Raw genomic sequence first — 17,524 nt, forward strand, 5'->3', positions numbered from 1 at the left:
TGCCAGGGAGGCAGTAAAACCTCCAGCCTCAGCATCAGTCAACCAAGCTGATAACATAGGCTCTTGGAATAGTGTGCATTAGATCTTGCCTGTCATTCAGATGCCAGATTTAGGTAAGCAGTGCTTCGGTCCGTAACTGAAGAACTACTTTGCTCACCATCCTCTATTGATGGTACTTGCTACTCTCTCACCAGAGGGAAGGCACAAAGAAGAAAGAGAGAGTCTGCATGGATCCCACTCTAGGCACTCATGCATATGAGATTGGATTCTTTTGGTCAACAGTGTTCACTGGAGCAAGACACATGCTCCCTGCATATTCTCAAGCCCTTCACTCAAGGGTGTAAAGGGTGGAGCAGCCACATCCATCACTCACTGCCTTCTTACCACTTGTGGCAGCAAGACAGAATTTCCTTGGCTACCCTATAGCTATAGCTTTTTCGTTCTCCCTGTTAGCGCTAGCTCCTATAGTTATTTAATAGCCTGACTTTAAAACAAAGGAAACATTTTTGTTCCCTTTTACCTCAGTACCATGGCACTGTCCCTATGGCGCAAGCTAAGCACCTCCATGGTTTAAAACCTGTCCAGCTATGTGAGGTAGCTATGTCCTTAAATGATAGGTATGTTAAATGTTCGGGGCGGGAAGGTTGGTTTTATTTTGCCTTGGGGAGCAGTATGTGCTTGAAAAATGCTTAATTTGTAGATCCTTTTCAAAGAGCGCCCCGAAGTGGTGCTCATCTGAAATTATTTTTGCTAGAAGAAAGGAAGATGGCATCCTATACTGGACTTCAGATGGCTGAACAGGTTCATTAATCAGTTTTGGTTCAGAACAGTCCCCTTGTTTCTATAATCCCCTCCCTAGATCTTGTAAATTAGTTTGTGACTCTTGACTAGCAAGATGTGAACTTTCACAATTCCACCCTTGCATCTCACAGGAAATACCTGCATTTCATAATGGACATACATTACAAATTCAGAGGGCTGTTCTTTAGCCTTTTGATAGCAAGAAAGATGTTCACCAAATGTGACTCATTTGTGGCTCACCTGTGGAGACAAAACTTGCACAATGTATCCTCCTTACCTGTGGTGACTTCCCTCATTCTAGCCAACCAGATCATGGAGGCAGTTCAGCTGGTCCTCCAAATTTCTCAGTAGGATTCAAGATAAATTGAGACAAATCAGTCCTCAGTCAATAGAGTTTATTGAGACACTTCTCATTTAGAAGCTAGCAAGGGTTTATCTCCCTCAAGGCAGGTTCAGCACCATGAGTTATCTTATATCAGATTTTCAGACTCAACCAAGGACAGAGAGAGCCTCTGTCTTCTGGGTCATGTGGCCTCTTGCGCTTATGTGATGCCATGTCAGGTTGCATCTCATCCACTTCAGGGATGCCTGAAGTCAGTCTCTATCAGCCAAACAGACACAGCAAAATTAGGAAGTAGTAGTAATTAGGCATTCCCCAAAAATGCCATGTCAACCCTACTCTGGTTGGCCAAGTGTCAGCCAGGGTGTGATGACCATGTCTCCAGTTCCAACAAACATTCTTGTGACAGACTCCTCCAAACAGGATTGGGGGCACGTTTGGCTCATCTGCTGACAGGGTCTGAAGTCCTTCTGGCAGGATTTCAACTAGAACTCAGAGCCATTCTTCTAGCTTGTAGGTCCTCTCGACCACTAATTCATGGCACAACCACCCATATTTTAACAGAAAAATACTATAGTGATGCCCCTTCTCGTCTGTGTACTTAGCACAAGATCATCTCGTCTGGGTCAAGAGACCATTCTCTTATGGTAATGGTGTGTATAGCATTGCATCATTCTGGTAGCCATGCACTTGCCTGAGACTCAAAATAACTTAGCAGATCCACCCATCAAAAAATGCTCTTCTCTCCATGAAAGATCTCTCACGGGTTCAGTTCTTTAGAAATTTTTCAGAAGTGGATGCTCCCATCATGGACCTATTCACAACCAATCTCAACAACAAAAGTCATACTTTGTTCCAGGAGAGGAATGAGCCCAGGCTCCCTCTGAGGCATTTCTCATTCAGTGGCACACTAACATGCGAGTCCAGCGAAGGGCAACAAAAATGATTAGGGGTCTGGAACACATGACTTATGAGGAGAGGCTGAGGGAACTGGGATTGTTTAGTCTGCAGAAGAGAAGAATGAGGGGGGATTTGATAGCTACTTTCAACTACCTGAGAGGTGGTTCCAGAGAGGATGGTTCTAGACTATTCTCAGTGGTAGAAGAGGACAGGACAAGGAGTAATGGTCTCAAGTTGCAGTGGGGGAGGTTTAGGTTGGATATTAGGAAAAACTTTTTCACTAGGAGGGTGGTGAAACACTGGAATGCGTTGCCTAGGGAGGTGGTGGAATCTCCTTCCTTAGAAATTTTTAAGGTCAGGCTTGACAAAGCCCTGGCTGGGATGATTTAATTGGGGATTGGTCCTGCTTTTGAGCAGGGGGTTGGACTAGATGACCTCCTGAGGTCCCTTCCAACCCTGATATTCTATGATTCTATGCTCTGTGCATTTCCACTGATCCCTCTAATCACCAGAGTTCTGTGAAAGATAAAACCGAACATGTCCCAGGTCACCTTAATAGCTCTGGAATGGGTATGCTAATTTTGGTACATGGAACTGAAGGTACCTATCAATTCAACCCCCATTCAAGCTACCAGTCATTTCAGACATATCACAGAACCAAGATCTGATTCTATATCCAGACCTGTTGTCTCTGTACCTGATGGCGTGGATGTTAGCTGGCTGAGTTTGTGCTGTGGGTAGTGTCCTCAAGGGAATAGAGCATCACACTCTTCTCTGAATTGTCTTCTGAACCAGATATGCTGCGATAGCATCAAAGATAAGTGTATTAAACTGCTATTCCATCTATCTTCATGTTGGCATACCCTCTGGCTCCCCAAAACTTTTGGTAATTGATTATCAGAGTTGTATCGGGCCCAACATATGCAAAGAGAACAGTATGTGGAGGTAGACTGAAGGGTGGCAGATGAGTTTTTCTTCAGTTAAAAAACAGTCTGTTTTTTTAAAATGCAGTCACATTGCATCATGTGCAAACTCTTGTACTTCAGTCCTCTTCCCCTTCCGCTGGCTATGTCACCCTGTAACCAAATAGCCACTTCTAATAACTAAGTCTTCCTATTGCCCTCTTATTAATTTGAAATTTGTTGCTATTTCTATATGAATGTAAGACTAAACAAAGAGAGCTATTAACTGTCTGCCTTGCTTGCCCTACCTCCTGTTCCCAGGGCTCAGTCCCTCTCTCAATTTGTAACATGCTTATTTCCCTACAGCTCTCCAGATCAGGGTGTCCTGAGCTGTGATACAAATATGACCTGCATAATGTGAGGAAGTTTTGACTATCAAAGTTTGTCTGACTGGGGACTTAAATCGAATGAATGAAGGTTAGTGGGGTTGGTATAATTTCTAATGGAGACTCCATAAGGCAACTTTTCTTCTTAACTTGGTTTCACCAGTGTTGCATAATGAAAGACATACTTGGTAGGGTGGAAGCCGTGCCAGAAGGTGGAACGCAGAGATTGCCTCTTACATAATCAACTATTTATATCCTGCAAGCTTTTAGGGCCTTCATACAGAGTGCTGTGCTGATGTTGGTCAGTCACAGGCTTTTTGTTGCTTTCTTATGTCCTATCACATTGGAGTTAATGGAACTTGATTGAGTCCTAAAAAGAAGCCAGTGGACTGTCTGGCAGGTCCTCTTGCTGCTGAGATTGAGACTGTCTTCTCACTAAAGGCATCACACCCCTCCTGCGCTCTCCCCCTCCCCCCTCCTTAAGGCTAGCAACTTAGGGCTGATCTACACTACCGCTTAAGTTGGAGTAATTTACATTGCTCAGGGGTGTGAAAAAGACACCCTCCTGAGTGATGTAAGTTACACTGATTTAAGCTGTGTTCACACTGGCGTTATGTCGGCACGAGACGCTCTCCCACTGACACAGCTTCCACCCCTCGTGGAGGTGGAGTTGTTATGCTGACAGGAGAGCAGTCTCCCAGTGGCATAACGCTTCTTCACCAGAGACGCTACGGTGGCGCAGCTGCATCAGGGTGTGCAGCACTTTCCCCGTTTCCCTTCCCATCCCAAAAATATTCCTGGAAGTTTCCCAAGCATTTGAGATTTGGGGAGGAGATTCAGTAACACTGAAGATCTAATTTCTGGGACCCTCCCCACACTTCTGTCTTGTGCTTTTTTTCTCAACTTCTTCCTTTCCTCTAAATTAAGCTGTCTGGCAATGCCTCTCCATCTTAACCTGACAAGATTATTTCCTCTGTATCCTTCTGAGTGATGATCACCAATGGGGGATTCAAAGCAAATAGGCCTCTCTGACCCAGAACTCTAAAATGCCTTCATTATTTCAGTCCCCTCCGGGTTCTATGGTGTGATATCTTCTAAGGGAATGAAAACATTTTAAAACCTTAACTGGACCAGGATGACTTTCATTTGCAGCTAAGGTTTAAGACCACTGTAAAGGTTTATGCAACACATGCGCTTCACCCTCTGCATACATTCATCTTTGAATCTGGGACTTCCAATTTTAATCCGTCAGCTAAACATAGAATATTAACTGTTTAGCTTAGAAGCTTCTATCTAATTCCGCTTTTTGTTCCATTGGCCCTTGGCATCTTTCTCTTATTTCTGTTCCTTCTAAAAACAGTTACTGATCAACTCTAACAAAACTAATGTCACGCTGCCTTGGGCAGCTGTTACATTTACCAACTTCTTTAAGGATCAGCTTAAAATCTTTCTACACATTATGCTGAACTGATTATCAGGTCTTTTTAGTCTGGTCTTCACACTACCAGCATTTCTGTTCACCAGGACCTGGACTGAGACCCATTAACTCTCTTCACATGGCGCACTGAACCACCATCAGATGGTAATAACTTTCACTCACTACCAAATTGGGCTGGATTTAAACCAGCCATCTAGAGGTGAACCGTTCTGTATCGAGATATTGAAACAACGTGTGGCTCGCTCCCCTTGCCCTCCTTCTGGGATCAACAAAATCACCAGTCCAAACAAAACAGTCTCACTCTGCTCTCTCTGGTCCTTCAACCCTGGTTGGACTTAGTCCTGTCGGGCTCCTCACTAGGCACTCAGATACAATATCTCTTTCTCCTTCTATTGGGGGCATCTGCTTGTCCCTCTTGTTGGTGCTGCTGCAGCTTAGGGGATTCTGACCCATCGCTCATCTCTGGGTTCCAGGTGTGAATGGTGGAGCAACATGTCCCCTTCACTCCAAACCACTTTTCTTCCTTTTCTGGTCCGCTTCCTGTGGGGTCAGTCAGTCCTAGACCAGGGCTGTATGACTGGAGAGCTTCCCAGCCCCTCCCATTCCTTGCAGGTTTCTCTCAGCTAGTCCTCCGGTTCTTCTCAGCTGGTCCTCCTGTCAGTTCCTCCCTATTATTGAGTCCAAGCAGAATGATACCTCTGTAGTATGACCCATCTAGGAGTACACCTGCCATCAGTCCCTGCCTGGAGACTGAATCACCTACAATTCCCTTTCCTTAAAGGGCAGAGTGACTCGACAGCAGTGAGTGTCCTTAAAGAGGCTGCCATTTTCAGTTACAATGGAAAACAGGAATAGAAAATTATAGAGCTGTATAAAGTGGCTTAGGTAATGTTGTTAGCAATTAGTTTACTTGCTGACAATGTGTTCTTCCCAACACAAAGGAATAAAGAGGTTTGTCCCAGGGATCTTACAGTTTTAAGGGATGGAGTCTGTTGAGATACAGTTGTGTAAATCCACAGTAGTTCCACTTAAATCAAAGGAGTTACTCTGCATTTACACCAATGTAACTGAAAACAGAATCTGACCCTAAATATACAGCAATAATCAGGAAGAATGTACTAGATAACCTAGAGCAATGATACTCAGACTGCAGCTTGGAAGCCGCAAGTGGCTCTTTAATGTGTCTCTTTGCAGCACAAGATATTAAAACACTGTGTGATTTAATTATTAACCAGTTGGGATGCTTTTACTATGTTAAGCAATTAAGTTATCAACTTGCACTAAGTTAAACTTATTTGCTGGGGGAATTAAAATATATAAAGTACTATAATAAATGAAACAATTAATTCACACTACCATGGCTCTTCTGGGTAATGGAGATTGCTAATTTGGCTCCTGAACCGCTGAGGTCTGAGTATCACTGATCTAAAGGATGGTTTTATTTTGGAGTATATTTGGCTTTGTTAAGTTAATTGATACATGGCCACATTTTTACTGGTCTGGGTTTCATATGAGATGAGTTCTAATGGGTTGCAGTAGAACCTTTAGCTTTTACGATTTGACATTTGAGTGCTTGATTTCTCACCCGTAACTTTCCAGCATTGCCAGCTATAATTGTGTTTTATATAGTACCATTAACAAACAAGACACTGTGGATTTTTACATTTAATTTTCTTCTGTGCTTTTTCAGGAGAAAAGTACTGCTAAATTGCAGTGCACAGTTGCCAGGCTCATGCTAAACTAGAGTGGCATTATCTGAGGCATCTTTAACCATTGAGCTGTTGATGGCCTTCAACAAAGGCAAAAAAACAAGTAGAAGAATCTACTGTACAGATGTGAAAATGCCACTTTAAATGGTCCTAATATTGAAAGTACTAAACTAGTTAATTTTTACTTTTTTTTTAATTCATGAGGAATACAAATATTTTCTCAGAAAAGGAGGAAGTATGGGGGGTAGGGGAAGAGGGGCTTACACACTGTCACAGTGCAGAATAGCTGCACTGATTTTGCTCATACTTTCAGAAAAACTCTTGGGGGTTTCAACCAAGCATAGAGAAAATTTCAGTCCAAATGGAATTTGTTGAATCTGTTTATAAGCAGCTGAAAAAAGAAGGGTTAGGATGGATGTTGGAATGCAACCTATATCACTCACTACTGGCAGAAGCTTCATGACATTGCTACAAAATCATCATTAAACTCTTGTGAACAATGTCGTCTGCATTTCCCTTGCAATTATTGCTAATTAACAGGATAGGTTTTTTTCCTTCCTTAGCAGGCTGTTCACCCTGCCTGAATCACTCTGTAATATTACAGTGCTGTGAATGGCCACAAACTTGCACTCTACCTTCTCTACTCCCAAAGATCATGCTTTTCCCAGTCAGATTGTGCAAAGTTAGGCCACGGGAAGTCAATTATTTTTGTCAAGGTCCAAATTTCTTGGTCAAGAAAATAAAAAACAACAATAATGATGGTAAGTAAATAAAAAGATTTCCATTCAGCAGCGTCTGGCGATATGGATTTGGCCCATGGTCTGCCTATTGACTACCCCTGGTGTAAGCTATTTCTGCATGGCAGATTGATGTCACCTGTGACTATCAGAGATGCTGTCTGCTATCTCTGTCCTATTCATTGTGTGAACTTGTGATCAATAAACAGAGTTATACTCTGCTGAAACCAACTGGGCAGAGAGTGGCCATAAGTACTTGACAGGTTTCAGAGTAACAGCCGTGTTAGTCTGTATTCGCAAAAAGAAAAGGAGTACTTGTGGCACCTTAGAGACTGGCCTGTCTCCCAAGATTTGTGAGAGTGCTGGGTCATCCTTTAGGACAGGTTGTAGATCCTTAATAATGCGTTGGAGGGGTTTTAGTTGGGGGCTGAAGGTGACGGCTCGTGGCGTTCTGTTATTTTCTTTGTTAGGCCTGTCCTGTAGTAGGTAACTTCTGGGAACTCTTCTGGCTCTATCAATCTGTTTCTTTACTTCTGCAGGTGGGTATTGTAGTTGTAAGAAAGCTTGACAGAGATCTTGTAGGTGTTTGTCTCTGTCTGAGGGGTTGGAGCAAATGCGGTTGTATCGCAGAGCTTGGCTGTAGACGATGGATCGCGTGGTGTGGTCAGGGTGAAAGCTGGAGGCATGCAGGTAGGAATAGCGGTCAGTAGGTTTCCGGTATAGGGTGGTGTTTATGTGACCATTGTTTATTAGCACTGTAGTGTCCAGGAAGTGGATCTCTTGTGTGGACTGGACCAGGCTGAGGTTGGTGGTGGGATGGAAATTGTTGAAATCATGGTGGAATTCCTCAAGGGCTTCTTTTCCATGGGTCCAGATGATGAAGATGTCATCAATATAGTGCAAGTAGAGTAGGGGCTTTAGGGGACGAGAGCTGAGGAAGCGTTGTTCTAAATCAGCCATAAAAATGTTGGCATACTGTGGGGCCATGCGGGTACCCATAGCAGTGCCGCTAATCTGAAAGGTATACATTGTCCCCAAATGTGAAATAGTTATGGGTAAGGACAAAGTCACAAAGTTCAGCCACCAGGTTAGCCGTGACATTATCGGGGATAGTGTTCTTGACGGCTTGTAGTCCATCTTTGTGTGGAATGTTGGTGTAGAGGGCTTCTACATCCATAGTGGCCAGGATGGTGTTATCAGGAAGATCACCGATGGATTGAAGTTTCCTCAGGAAGTCAGTGGTGTCTCGAAGGTAGCTGGGAGTGCTGGTAGTGTAGGGCCTGAGGAGGGAGTCTACATAGCCAGACAATCCTGCTGTCAGGGTGCCAATGCCTGAGATGATGGGGCGCCCAGGATTTCCAGGTTTATGGATCTTGGGTAGTAGATAGAATATCCCAGGTCGGGGTTCCAGAGGTGTGTCTGTGCGGATTTGATCTTGTGCTTTTTCAGGAAGTTTCTTGAGCAAATGCTGTAGTTGCTTTTGGTAACTCTCAGTAATGGCTTGTAGAAACTCGTGTTGGAGAGCTGCCGAGCAGCCTCTTGTTCATATTCCGACCTATTCATGATGACGACAGCACCTCCTTTGTCAGCCTTTTTGATTATGATGTCAGAGTTGTTTCTGAGGCTGTGGATGGCATTGCGTTCCGCATGGCTGTGGTTATGGGGCAAGTGATGCTGCTTTTCCACAATTTCAGCCCGTGCACGTCGGCGGAAGCACTCTATGTAGAAGTCCAGTCTGCTGTTTCGACCTTCAGGAGGAGTCCACCTAGAATCCCTCTTGCCCCATAACCTCAGCCATGCGGAACGCAACTCTCACAAATCTTGGGAGACAGGCCAGTCCTTGCCTACAGACAGCCCCGCAACCTGAAGCAAATACTCACCAACAACCACATACCACACAACAGAACCACTAACCCAGGAACTTATCCTTGCAACAAAGCCCGTTGCCAACTGTGTCCACATGTCTATTCAGGGGACACCATCACAGGGCCTAATAACATCAGCCACACTATCAGAGGCTCGTTCACCTGCACATCCACCAATGTGATATATGCCATCATGTGCCAGCAATGCCCCTCTGCCATGTACATTGGTCAAACTGGACAGTCTCTACGTAAAAGAATAAATGGACACAAATCAGATATCAAGAATTATAACATTCATAAACCAGTCGGAAAACACTTCAATCTCTCTGGTCACGCAATCACAGACATGAAGGTCGCTATCTTAAAACAAAAAAACTTCAAATCCAGACTCCAGCGAGAAACTGCTGAATTGGAATTCATTTGCAAATTGGATACTATTAATTTAGGCTTAAATAGAGACTGGGAGTGGCTAAGTCATTATGCAAGGTAGCCTGTTTCCTCTTGTTTTTTCCTCCTCCCCCCCCCCCCCCAAATGTTCTGGTTTAACTTGGATTTAAACTTGGAGAGTGGTCAGTTTGGATGATCTATTACCAGCAGGAGAGTGAGTTTGTGTGTGTATGGGGGTGGGGGGGATGTGAGAAAACCTGGATTTGTGCAGGAAATAGCCCAACTTGATTATCGTGCACATTGTGTAAAGAGTTGTCTCTCCTGCTGGTGATAGCCCATCCAAAGTGTGAATTTGTGAGAGGGGGTGGAGGGTGAGAAAACCTGGATTTGTGCTGGAAATGGCCCACCTGATGATCACTTTAGGTAAGCTATTACCAGCAGGACAGTGGGGTGGGAGGAGGTATTGTTTCATATTCTCTATGTATATATAAAGTCTGCTGCAGTTTCCACGGTATGCATCCGATGAAGTGAGCTGTAGCTCACGAAAGCTCATGCTCAAATAAATTGGTTAGTCTCTAAGGTGCCACAAGTACTCCTTTTCTTTTTGCATAAGTACTTGGCATCTCTGAATATCATACCTAAAGGTTTTTCCTCTATACCTGGGTTCTGACTTTCTCCTCCTCACTGGGGCTGCGTTAGTACAATTAATTGAGGTGTCAACAAGAGGGGAAAATTAGAGTCCAGTGAATTCAGTACAGTCAACTTAATTTATACAGGTATAGGACAAGCACAGGACCGCTATGTAAATGGTCCCAGCTTCTGGATCCCATCTTGAGGTATGACTGTGCCCTACTCAACTAAGATGGTGTATAGAAATGCACTTGCTGTATGTGAATGTAACAAGAAAATTATCACATGCCACATTACACCCCTCTTAATACATGTGCAGGCTTCAGCTCCTTTTGCAGCAGCATTCCAGCCCGGACCTTATAGAGGCCGCCTCCTCAATGTGGACTAGGGTCAGTGCTGGGGAGGGGTAGAGATAGGGGTGACAGGATTGGAGAGCAGGCATATTACCCCCATTCAAGCTCTGTGGAAGTTCTTGGGAAAAGTAATGCCAGCTTGCAGGCTATATCTACTGTTCTTCAGACTCCCCTTTTTGGGACCCAAGTCAGCCAGCATCAGGGACTTGAGTGTGACTAGTGGTCCGAGCCAGTGGCAGGAGTACAGGGCCTCTGTACAGATGGCCCTGCCCTTCCACAGATTCCAGGGTCTGCCAACTTTGATCCAAGGGCCTACAGAGATTTTCTGGAGATGACTCTCTGCCAAAGAACTGAAGGTAGGAACTGTGGTGAAGAGGAGACTTCTGCCTCACTTCCTCATCCTCTCTATCCCAGACGTTTGCTGGGTTAGGCCTCTGCTCTTGTCAGCTTTCTTGGGTTTGCTGGAAATGGCTCCTGTCCAGTGGGCCTTGGTGGGTTTTTTTAATGATGCTAAGGCAATTTCCACACCCACAATTAAGTTTTATGGTGGAGTTAGGGTTGCAAGCCCAAACCAGTTGTGTGAATGTATATTATCTTACAAGAATATTGGAGTTAAAAAAAAAATTTAAAAAAAAAAGACCCAAATAATGTCCCCTTCCCCTCCTCCCTTCCCCTCCCAAAAAATGTTTGAATCACAGGAAATGGTGGAATTAAGGTTCAGTTTGTCAAGCAAGACACCAAGTGACCTGACTTTGCCAGGTAGAGAATTCCTAAATCTTATTCATATGATGACTGTGATGTTTATGGTTTTATTTATTAGAGTGAGATGTAGAACTTTACAGATTCCTGATTAGACACACAGCATGCTAAAGACAGTCATTCCGTAGTCTTCATTAAATGCCTATTCCTACCAGGAGCAGAGAGTAGTCAGCATCTCAGGTGCCTAGGGCTTCAGCCTGAAAGGAGCTATGATTCCATGTGGCTGCTAAGTACCCAAATATTATACACAGAGCTAGCATATCTCTCTCTATATGCAACCACGCAAATGCTCAAATAATTAAATCAGAGCACTTTTTTAAAAAGGGCAAAAGTTAGAATGGTGCCAGATATCACACTTCTTATGGCAGACATGTGTGATAACCAGATCTTAGTCCAGTTTCTGTGGTATATATTTTTCATACTCCACATGCAGATAAAGGAACATGGGAGGCTGCCCGCTCTACAAGGCAGAGTTAAGGTAGTTTGGTACCTTGTGTGACAACTACAACAATAATTCTGTTTCCGAGGGTTCTGACTTTTGGGAAGAGGAAAGGGGGGGGCCATTTCTTTCTTGTTTTTAACTCTAATGCTCTTGAAAAGTAGTATAGGTTGATATGTATCTACAGCGTAGCTTTACTCTGCCAAAGTCATTTGGGTGTGAACTGAGACTTAAGGAAATGTGTTGCTGTTTGACTCTGCGTGTTATAACTTCTGTGCAGTAACCTCCTACCTTTTGAGCTTGTACCTTTCTTGTTGGTTTACATTTTGACTGCTACATTTTTTTTTTTTAAGTGTAGCAAGTACTCTTCAAACATTAACTGATATTTTATTTATTTTTAATGCTGAAAGGCACTTTATGAAGTAGTATCTTCTTAAGTGAGGCTTAAATTGCATCTTCAGTAAGCAGGAGGGCTCTGAGTAAGCAGCAGATAGGAAACTTTCAAAGGTTTAATGACTTTAATTATCCATCAAGATGTTTTTAGGAGGGGGGAAGAGAGGCCTTTGTGGAAGCAATGAGGCTTTGCCCCACAACTTTAAAGAGTTCTCTTTATTATTGTGGGGTGGAAGACATGCAGCTGCCTGCTCCTCCCTCTCCTGCAGTGCAGGTGCGAAGGTTTCTCTTGCTTAGTTACCTTCACAGAGCTAAGGGAAAGAGCTGAAAATCAGATGAAGAATATGCCTGTGTTCAGGCCCCAGCCTGCTCACACTCGCTTGCTTCTCAACAAAGTGCTGTGGTTTTAAAAACTAGGGACGGGGGAAGGAAAGGAACCAGAAGGGGAGAGGCTGCGGTGGAGGCAGGGGAAGAGAGAGAGAGACTGCATTCTGTGGTGTGTTTGTGGCTTCCACTCTTTGATCTCTTGCCAGGGAAACCTGGAAGGTCAGGCCAAGCGACAACTAAATTATGGAGAGTGGAGTTGAGCAGAATGCTGGAATGGGATCCATAGTGTATGCATGTGTATTGTATGTGTAAAAGCACTCTGCCCGCATCCAAGTCCGCTCTAACACCCACTTATATCTCCACATCTGAAGCTTTCATATCTCACTGTTGAACTGAATTACACTTCCTTTATATTTACTGTGAGGAGAGCCCCTTTTTCTAATCTGCTTCTTGTGGTTCTATTAAGTTGGTAACTTGGTCAGAGACTTGATTTTAGTGTCTGTGTAGATGGAATGAGTCAGACTCTGTAATAGCTTAGTTCACACATTGGGTCTGTTTTCACCCTTAGGCTCAGAATCTAAACGCAGGCAAAGAAAACAATCCCCAGTCTTTGAAGTGACTGTGCTGCCCCTCACCTTTTCAGCCTTTAGTGTGTGTGTGTGTGTGTGTGAGGTTGTGTGTGAGAGAGAGAGCAGGGGTGGCAGGTTTGTAGAAATTTTGGTGGTGCCCAGAACACCCCCCCCCTCCTCTGCCCCGCAGGCTCCCCACACACACCTGCCTAAGGCTCTGGGAGGGAGTTCGGGTGCAGAAGAGGTGACATGTCAGGCTCTGGGAGGGAGTTCGGGTGCAGGGGGTGTGAGGGCTCTGGCTCTGGGAGGGAGTTTGGTGGGGGACGGGGTCTGGGATGCAGACTCTGGGATGGAGTTTGGGTGCAGGCTCTGGGCTAGGGCAGAGGATTGGGGTGCAGGCTCTGAAAGGGAATTTGGGTGTAGAAGGGGTCAGAGGTCAGGCTCTGGGAGCGAGTATGGGTGGGGGAGGGGGTCTGGAGTGCAGGCTCTGGGAATGAGTTTGGGTGCTGGGCGCAGGCTCTGGGCAGGGGGCAGGGTGCAGGAGGGGGTGAGGGGTGCAGGCTCTGGGAGGGAGTTTGGGGGTGAGAGGGGATGCAGGGGTGGGGGTGCAGGAGGAAGTCTGGGGGCTGAAAGGTGTGTTTGCAGAGGGGGTGTGGGTGCAGGCTCTGGAAATGGATGGGGGGTTCGATGCTTACCTGGGGCACCCTCTCGGGCAGCAGCTCCTAGGCGGGGCAGGCCGGGGGGGGTCTCCTCATGCTGCTGTCTCCAGGCACCGCCCCTGCAGCTTCCCATTGGCCACAGGGGCGTTTGGGGTGGGGGCAGCGCCCAGCGGCACAACCCCCTCACACGGGCTGCAAGGACCTGCTGGCAGCCACGTGGAATGAGCACGCAGGAAGCCGCTCAGCCCCGCTGCGCTGCTGGGTGGCGGTGGGAGCCCCCGGGCTGTTTTAAATCGCCTGGGGGCGGCAGGTGGGGCCGAGGGGAAGCGTGGGGGGAGTGTGTGTGGGCGGGGGAGGTAGGAATCTTTGCTGGAGCCAGGCCCCTGGGACAGGAATATTCCTGGTGCCTGGGCACCACGGGCCCATAGAACTCACCGCCCATGAGAGAGAGAGATGTAATTTCCTTTGGAATGAAAAGTTTCAGTTTGAAAACAGGGCACTTTTTGAGACAGGGCTTCCAGTCCCCAGTCCGTAGACTGATGGAGGGTTACTTGTGTCATACTTTTGACTCATGCTTCGGGAACAGTAGCTGACCAGCATGCTTGTTAGCCTTGTGCTTGGGTGGCCAGCTTTATGGAAATAGGAATAACAAGGGTGGAGAAAGGGAAAAAGCGACAAGTGAGAATTAAAAGTAAAGTTGACTTTTCTGCCTTTGCCTGGGGCCTAGCAAAATCCTGCCTTTGCCTGGGTGCCTTGCCTGCGAACCCCTGTGGCACTTCGCTTGATACCGGCTGCCAACTAGACATCAAGCCATTGATCATTACCCATTGAGCCTGACAATCTAGCCAACTTTCTATCCACCTTATAGTCCATCCATCCAATCCATACTTTTTTAACTTGCTGGCAAGAATTCTGTGGGAGACTGTATCAAAAGCTTTGCTGTATCTCCTGGACCAGGGCCGTGGTCCTATGTTACTTATGCCCCGATACCACTATTAAGGTTAGGAATTAAAGCTGGTATTGTAATATGTTCCTGGGACTCACTTTCTGTAATGAGCTGAGTGCTTTAAAGTTTATGCAGAGAAGTTGGATGTGGGGTGGGGGCACTCAAGTCAGGATGTCAGCTGTTCTAATCTTGTTCCTGGCAAAGTGGTTGGATTTATGGTACCATTGCTCAGCAGCTCTATAAGTAGGTGCTGCTTTGTGGACTAATACAGCAGCATTTCTCAGCTTTTACTCTTCACGTAGCTGTAACATCCCTTGGTTCCCCCAAGTCTCATGCCAGCCAGCCTAGAAAATACCAGTTGTGCTGTGCTGAGCCTCTCATTTGTCTGTGGAAGAGGAGCTTGCTATTGCAGTGGTGCGCTAATGCTGCAACAGGCAGTAGATATTGTAACATGCTATCTGGAAATATGCCACAGGGGTGTGTGGTGCCCCACAGGTACTCAGATGCTAGTAGCTGGAGGCATTGTGGTTCTTTGTCATCTTCAGCTTACAGAAAATATAGGCGTAAGAGTTTGACATTCAAGAGCTACTGGGCCTCTTTGTTCTTTAGCATGTACCGGGGGAGAAAAAGTCAAGATGCAGCAACCCAAAATTGTACCTAATGAGTCTCAGGATCAAATAATTATAAATTTCTCAAGTCTGCAGAGTACTCCTTATAACTAAAAGAAGAACCTATGAATAAGATCTTGTCTACACAGGGACCTCAGGAAATTTAATTCAAATGAGCTAAAGCAGTGAATTTAAAGTGGATTAATTAAACTGCATGAAACCTCTGGGTGGATGCTCTCTTTCAGAGTCAAAGTGGCTTCTAACTTCTATGATTCTGTGCTACAAGACAGTGATAAGTGACCAAACTTTGTTTTTGGTAATTTATTGGGTTACCTACTGTAAATCTGCTTGTTCACCATTCTATGCAAAATGAACCAAACCCAGACACACTTCAAAAGTATAATAATCTCCAGAGATCAAAAGCTCTTCACATGTGACCCGTGCACACTGAGAAAGAACTGCTTTCTAATAGGCTCTAAAGTCTACATCCCTAAAACATTTGAGCAAGTGCTGGGCATCTGTGAGAGAACCCTTCTGGGCAATCCTGGGTGAATTGCCACTTCACTGGCACATCTCCATGGCAAAGAAGAAGAGCGTTACTAGATCAGATTCCTTTTTGCTCTTCATTCCCAACAGCTATTAGCGATTAGCCAGGTGTTCCGACTTCAAAGGAGATAAATATTTGCTGGGCTGAGGCAGAGACCCTTTCTTGGGAGCTGGTTTCCCTCAGGTGCTGTCTGATGTGTTTTATTAGGTTTTAAATGAAAACTCAATAAAGAGAGAATGGAGCAGAGAAAATGACCAGTTAGACCTTCACGCTTGCAGCCAATTTTTTTCATGTAGTAAAACCTCAGTATTACTCCATAAAAGTCATGTTTGTACCATCTGTTTATTTCCTGTTGGATTTAAACACCTGCTGCGTTGGTCTCTCTACAAAGGGTCAGGGCCCTGTGATTTCTCTCTGTTACCGTGACAGTTGTTGTTTTCTGGAGGAAGCGGGGGAAACCTAGTCCTTCATGGATGCCTGAATGGGAGGTGTAGCGCTGATTTGTTGTAGGAAGTTACAGGACAGCATTTCAGTTGAGGTTGCAGAGACACTTACAGAAGCTGCAGTGAAAGGTGACTGCAGCTCCCATTTCACTATCCCAGAGGATTTTAATACATACAGTGTCCCCGGCTGGCTCTTGGTCACTCCAATTCTGAATTATGGTCCCTTGGTATAAACCCTTCACAAATCAAATAGAATCGATCTTCTGTGGGTGGAGATGCTGCATGCAGTAAGACTGACCTCTAGTGGACAGACATAGCACTGTCCTTTCAAAACATCTGAGGAATACACACACTCACTGGGCAGAATTTGTCACAACTGCAGAGAGAGAATGAATTTAGGAGACTTTAAAGGTGACATGTGTAATGGCCCTGTCTCCTTATAGACCTGCCAAAGGTGAAGCCTTTTCCCTCTTCCTCACTGCAGAAAAGGTTTTCTCCTGGAGCCCCACAGCACTCCCTCCCTCCTATGTGGTCTGTGGAGGGGGCTTCTCTCCAGGTTACTTAATTTTTTCAGTTCTAAGAAATATTTTTTAAAAAGTTTAAATTTCATCTGAGACTATTAACTTGCTCAAAAGGAGCAAGAGTGGGGCTGGGAAGGGCACCATGGATGCCCTGGAGTGGTTGGCTCCTCCCTGCACTAGAGATTCAGTTATCCCTGCATTTGCAGTTGCCTTCTGAATTGATTATATGGAAATAAAAACAACATTTAAATCATGTTTACGTCCTGCCCGGCATGTGAAAGTGGGAAAGAGTAGGCTGCTGTTGGCAGAGGCAGTACTAGCCCCTTGGGGGCCCAAAGCAGGAATAACCCCCCCACACCCATACATACACACTAAGAAAGCAAATAGAGAGCCCCCTGAGCTGTTCAGGGCCCTAAGCATGCCTAGTCTGCTTATGCCTAGCAGTGGCACTGGTTGCTGGGATGGGAAGAGTTAGGGGGCAGAGGGGACATTTCCCTTTTGGGAGGTGTTAAAGGGGCATTATCTTTTTCTCATTGCAGGCAAAGCGGGCAGTGCAGCGAGGAGCCACAGCTGTCATCTTTGATGTGTCTGAAAACCCAGATGCCATTGACCAGGTACAAAGCAGGGAGCCCAGGTTTATCCCAGTCTCTATGAGCTTTACCCTCACTGTTAGGGCTGCTGTACACCAAACTCTCTGAATCGTGAGCTGTGTTCTTTGCTCTCATAATAGAGCTGTCCTACAATAGACACACCTGCTCTTCTCTCTGGGGATGTGGTGTTTGGGTTTTTCCCTCCCACTCTTCAAGCAAGTACCCTGACAGAGGGTGATGGAGAATGGTAAAGCCAGAGAGGTCTGTCTTGTTTC

General features: G+C 45.4%; 1 protein-coding gene across 3 annotated transcripts in view; it reads left to right on the plus strand.

The window, feature by feature from the left end:
* Nucleotides 1-17,524, plus strand: part of ZNRF3 (zinc and ring finger 3) — a 220,290-nt gene that overhangs the window by 177,198 nt on the left and 25,568 nt on the right. Inside the window, exon 3 of one of the 3 annotated variants that reach the window (XM_073312242.2) lies at nucleotides 17,199-17,273. The exons of the other annotated variants lie outside the window; for them this stretch is intronic. Coding sequence (XP_073168343.1) covers nucleotides 17,199-17,273 — 75 coding nt within the window. The remainder of the gene's footprint in view (nucleotides 1-17,198; nucleotides 17,274-17,524) is intronic. 3 annotated transcript variants of the gene reach the window in all.

The sequence above is a fragment of the Lepidochelys kempii genome, chromosome 15 (assembly GCF_965140285.1).
Source record: "Lepidochelys kempii isolate rLepKem1 chromosome 15, rLepKem1.hap1, whole genome shotgun sequence".
Classification (NCBI taxonomy): Eukaryota; Metazoa; Chordata; order Testudines; family Cheloniidae; genus Lepidochelys; species Lepidochelys kempii.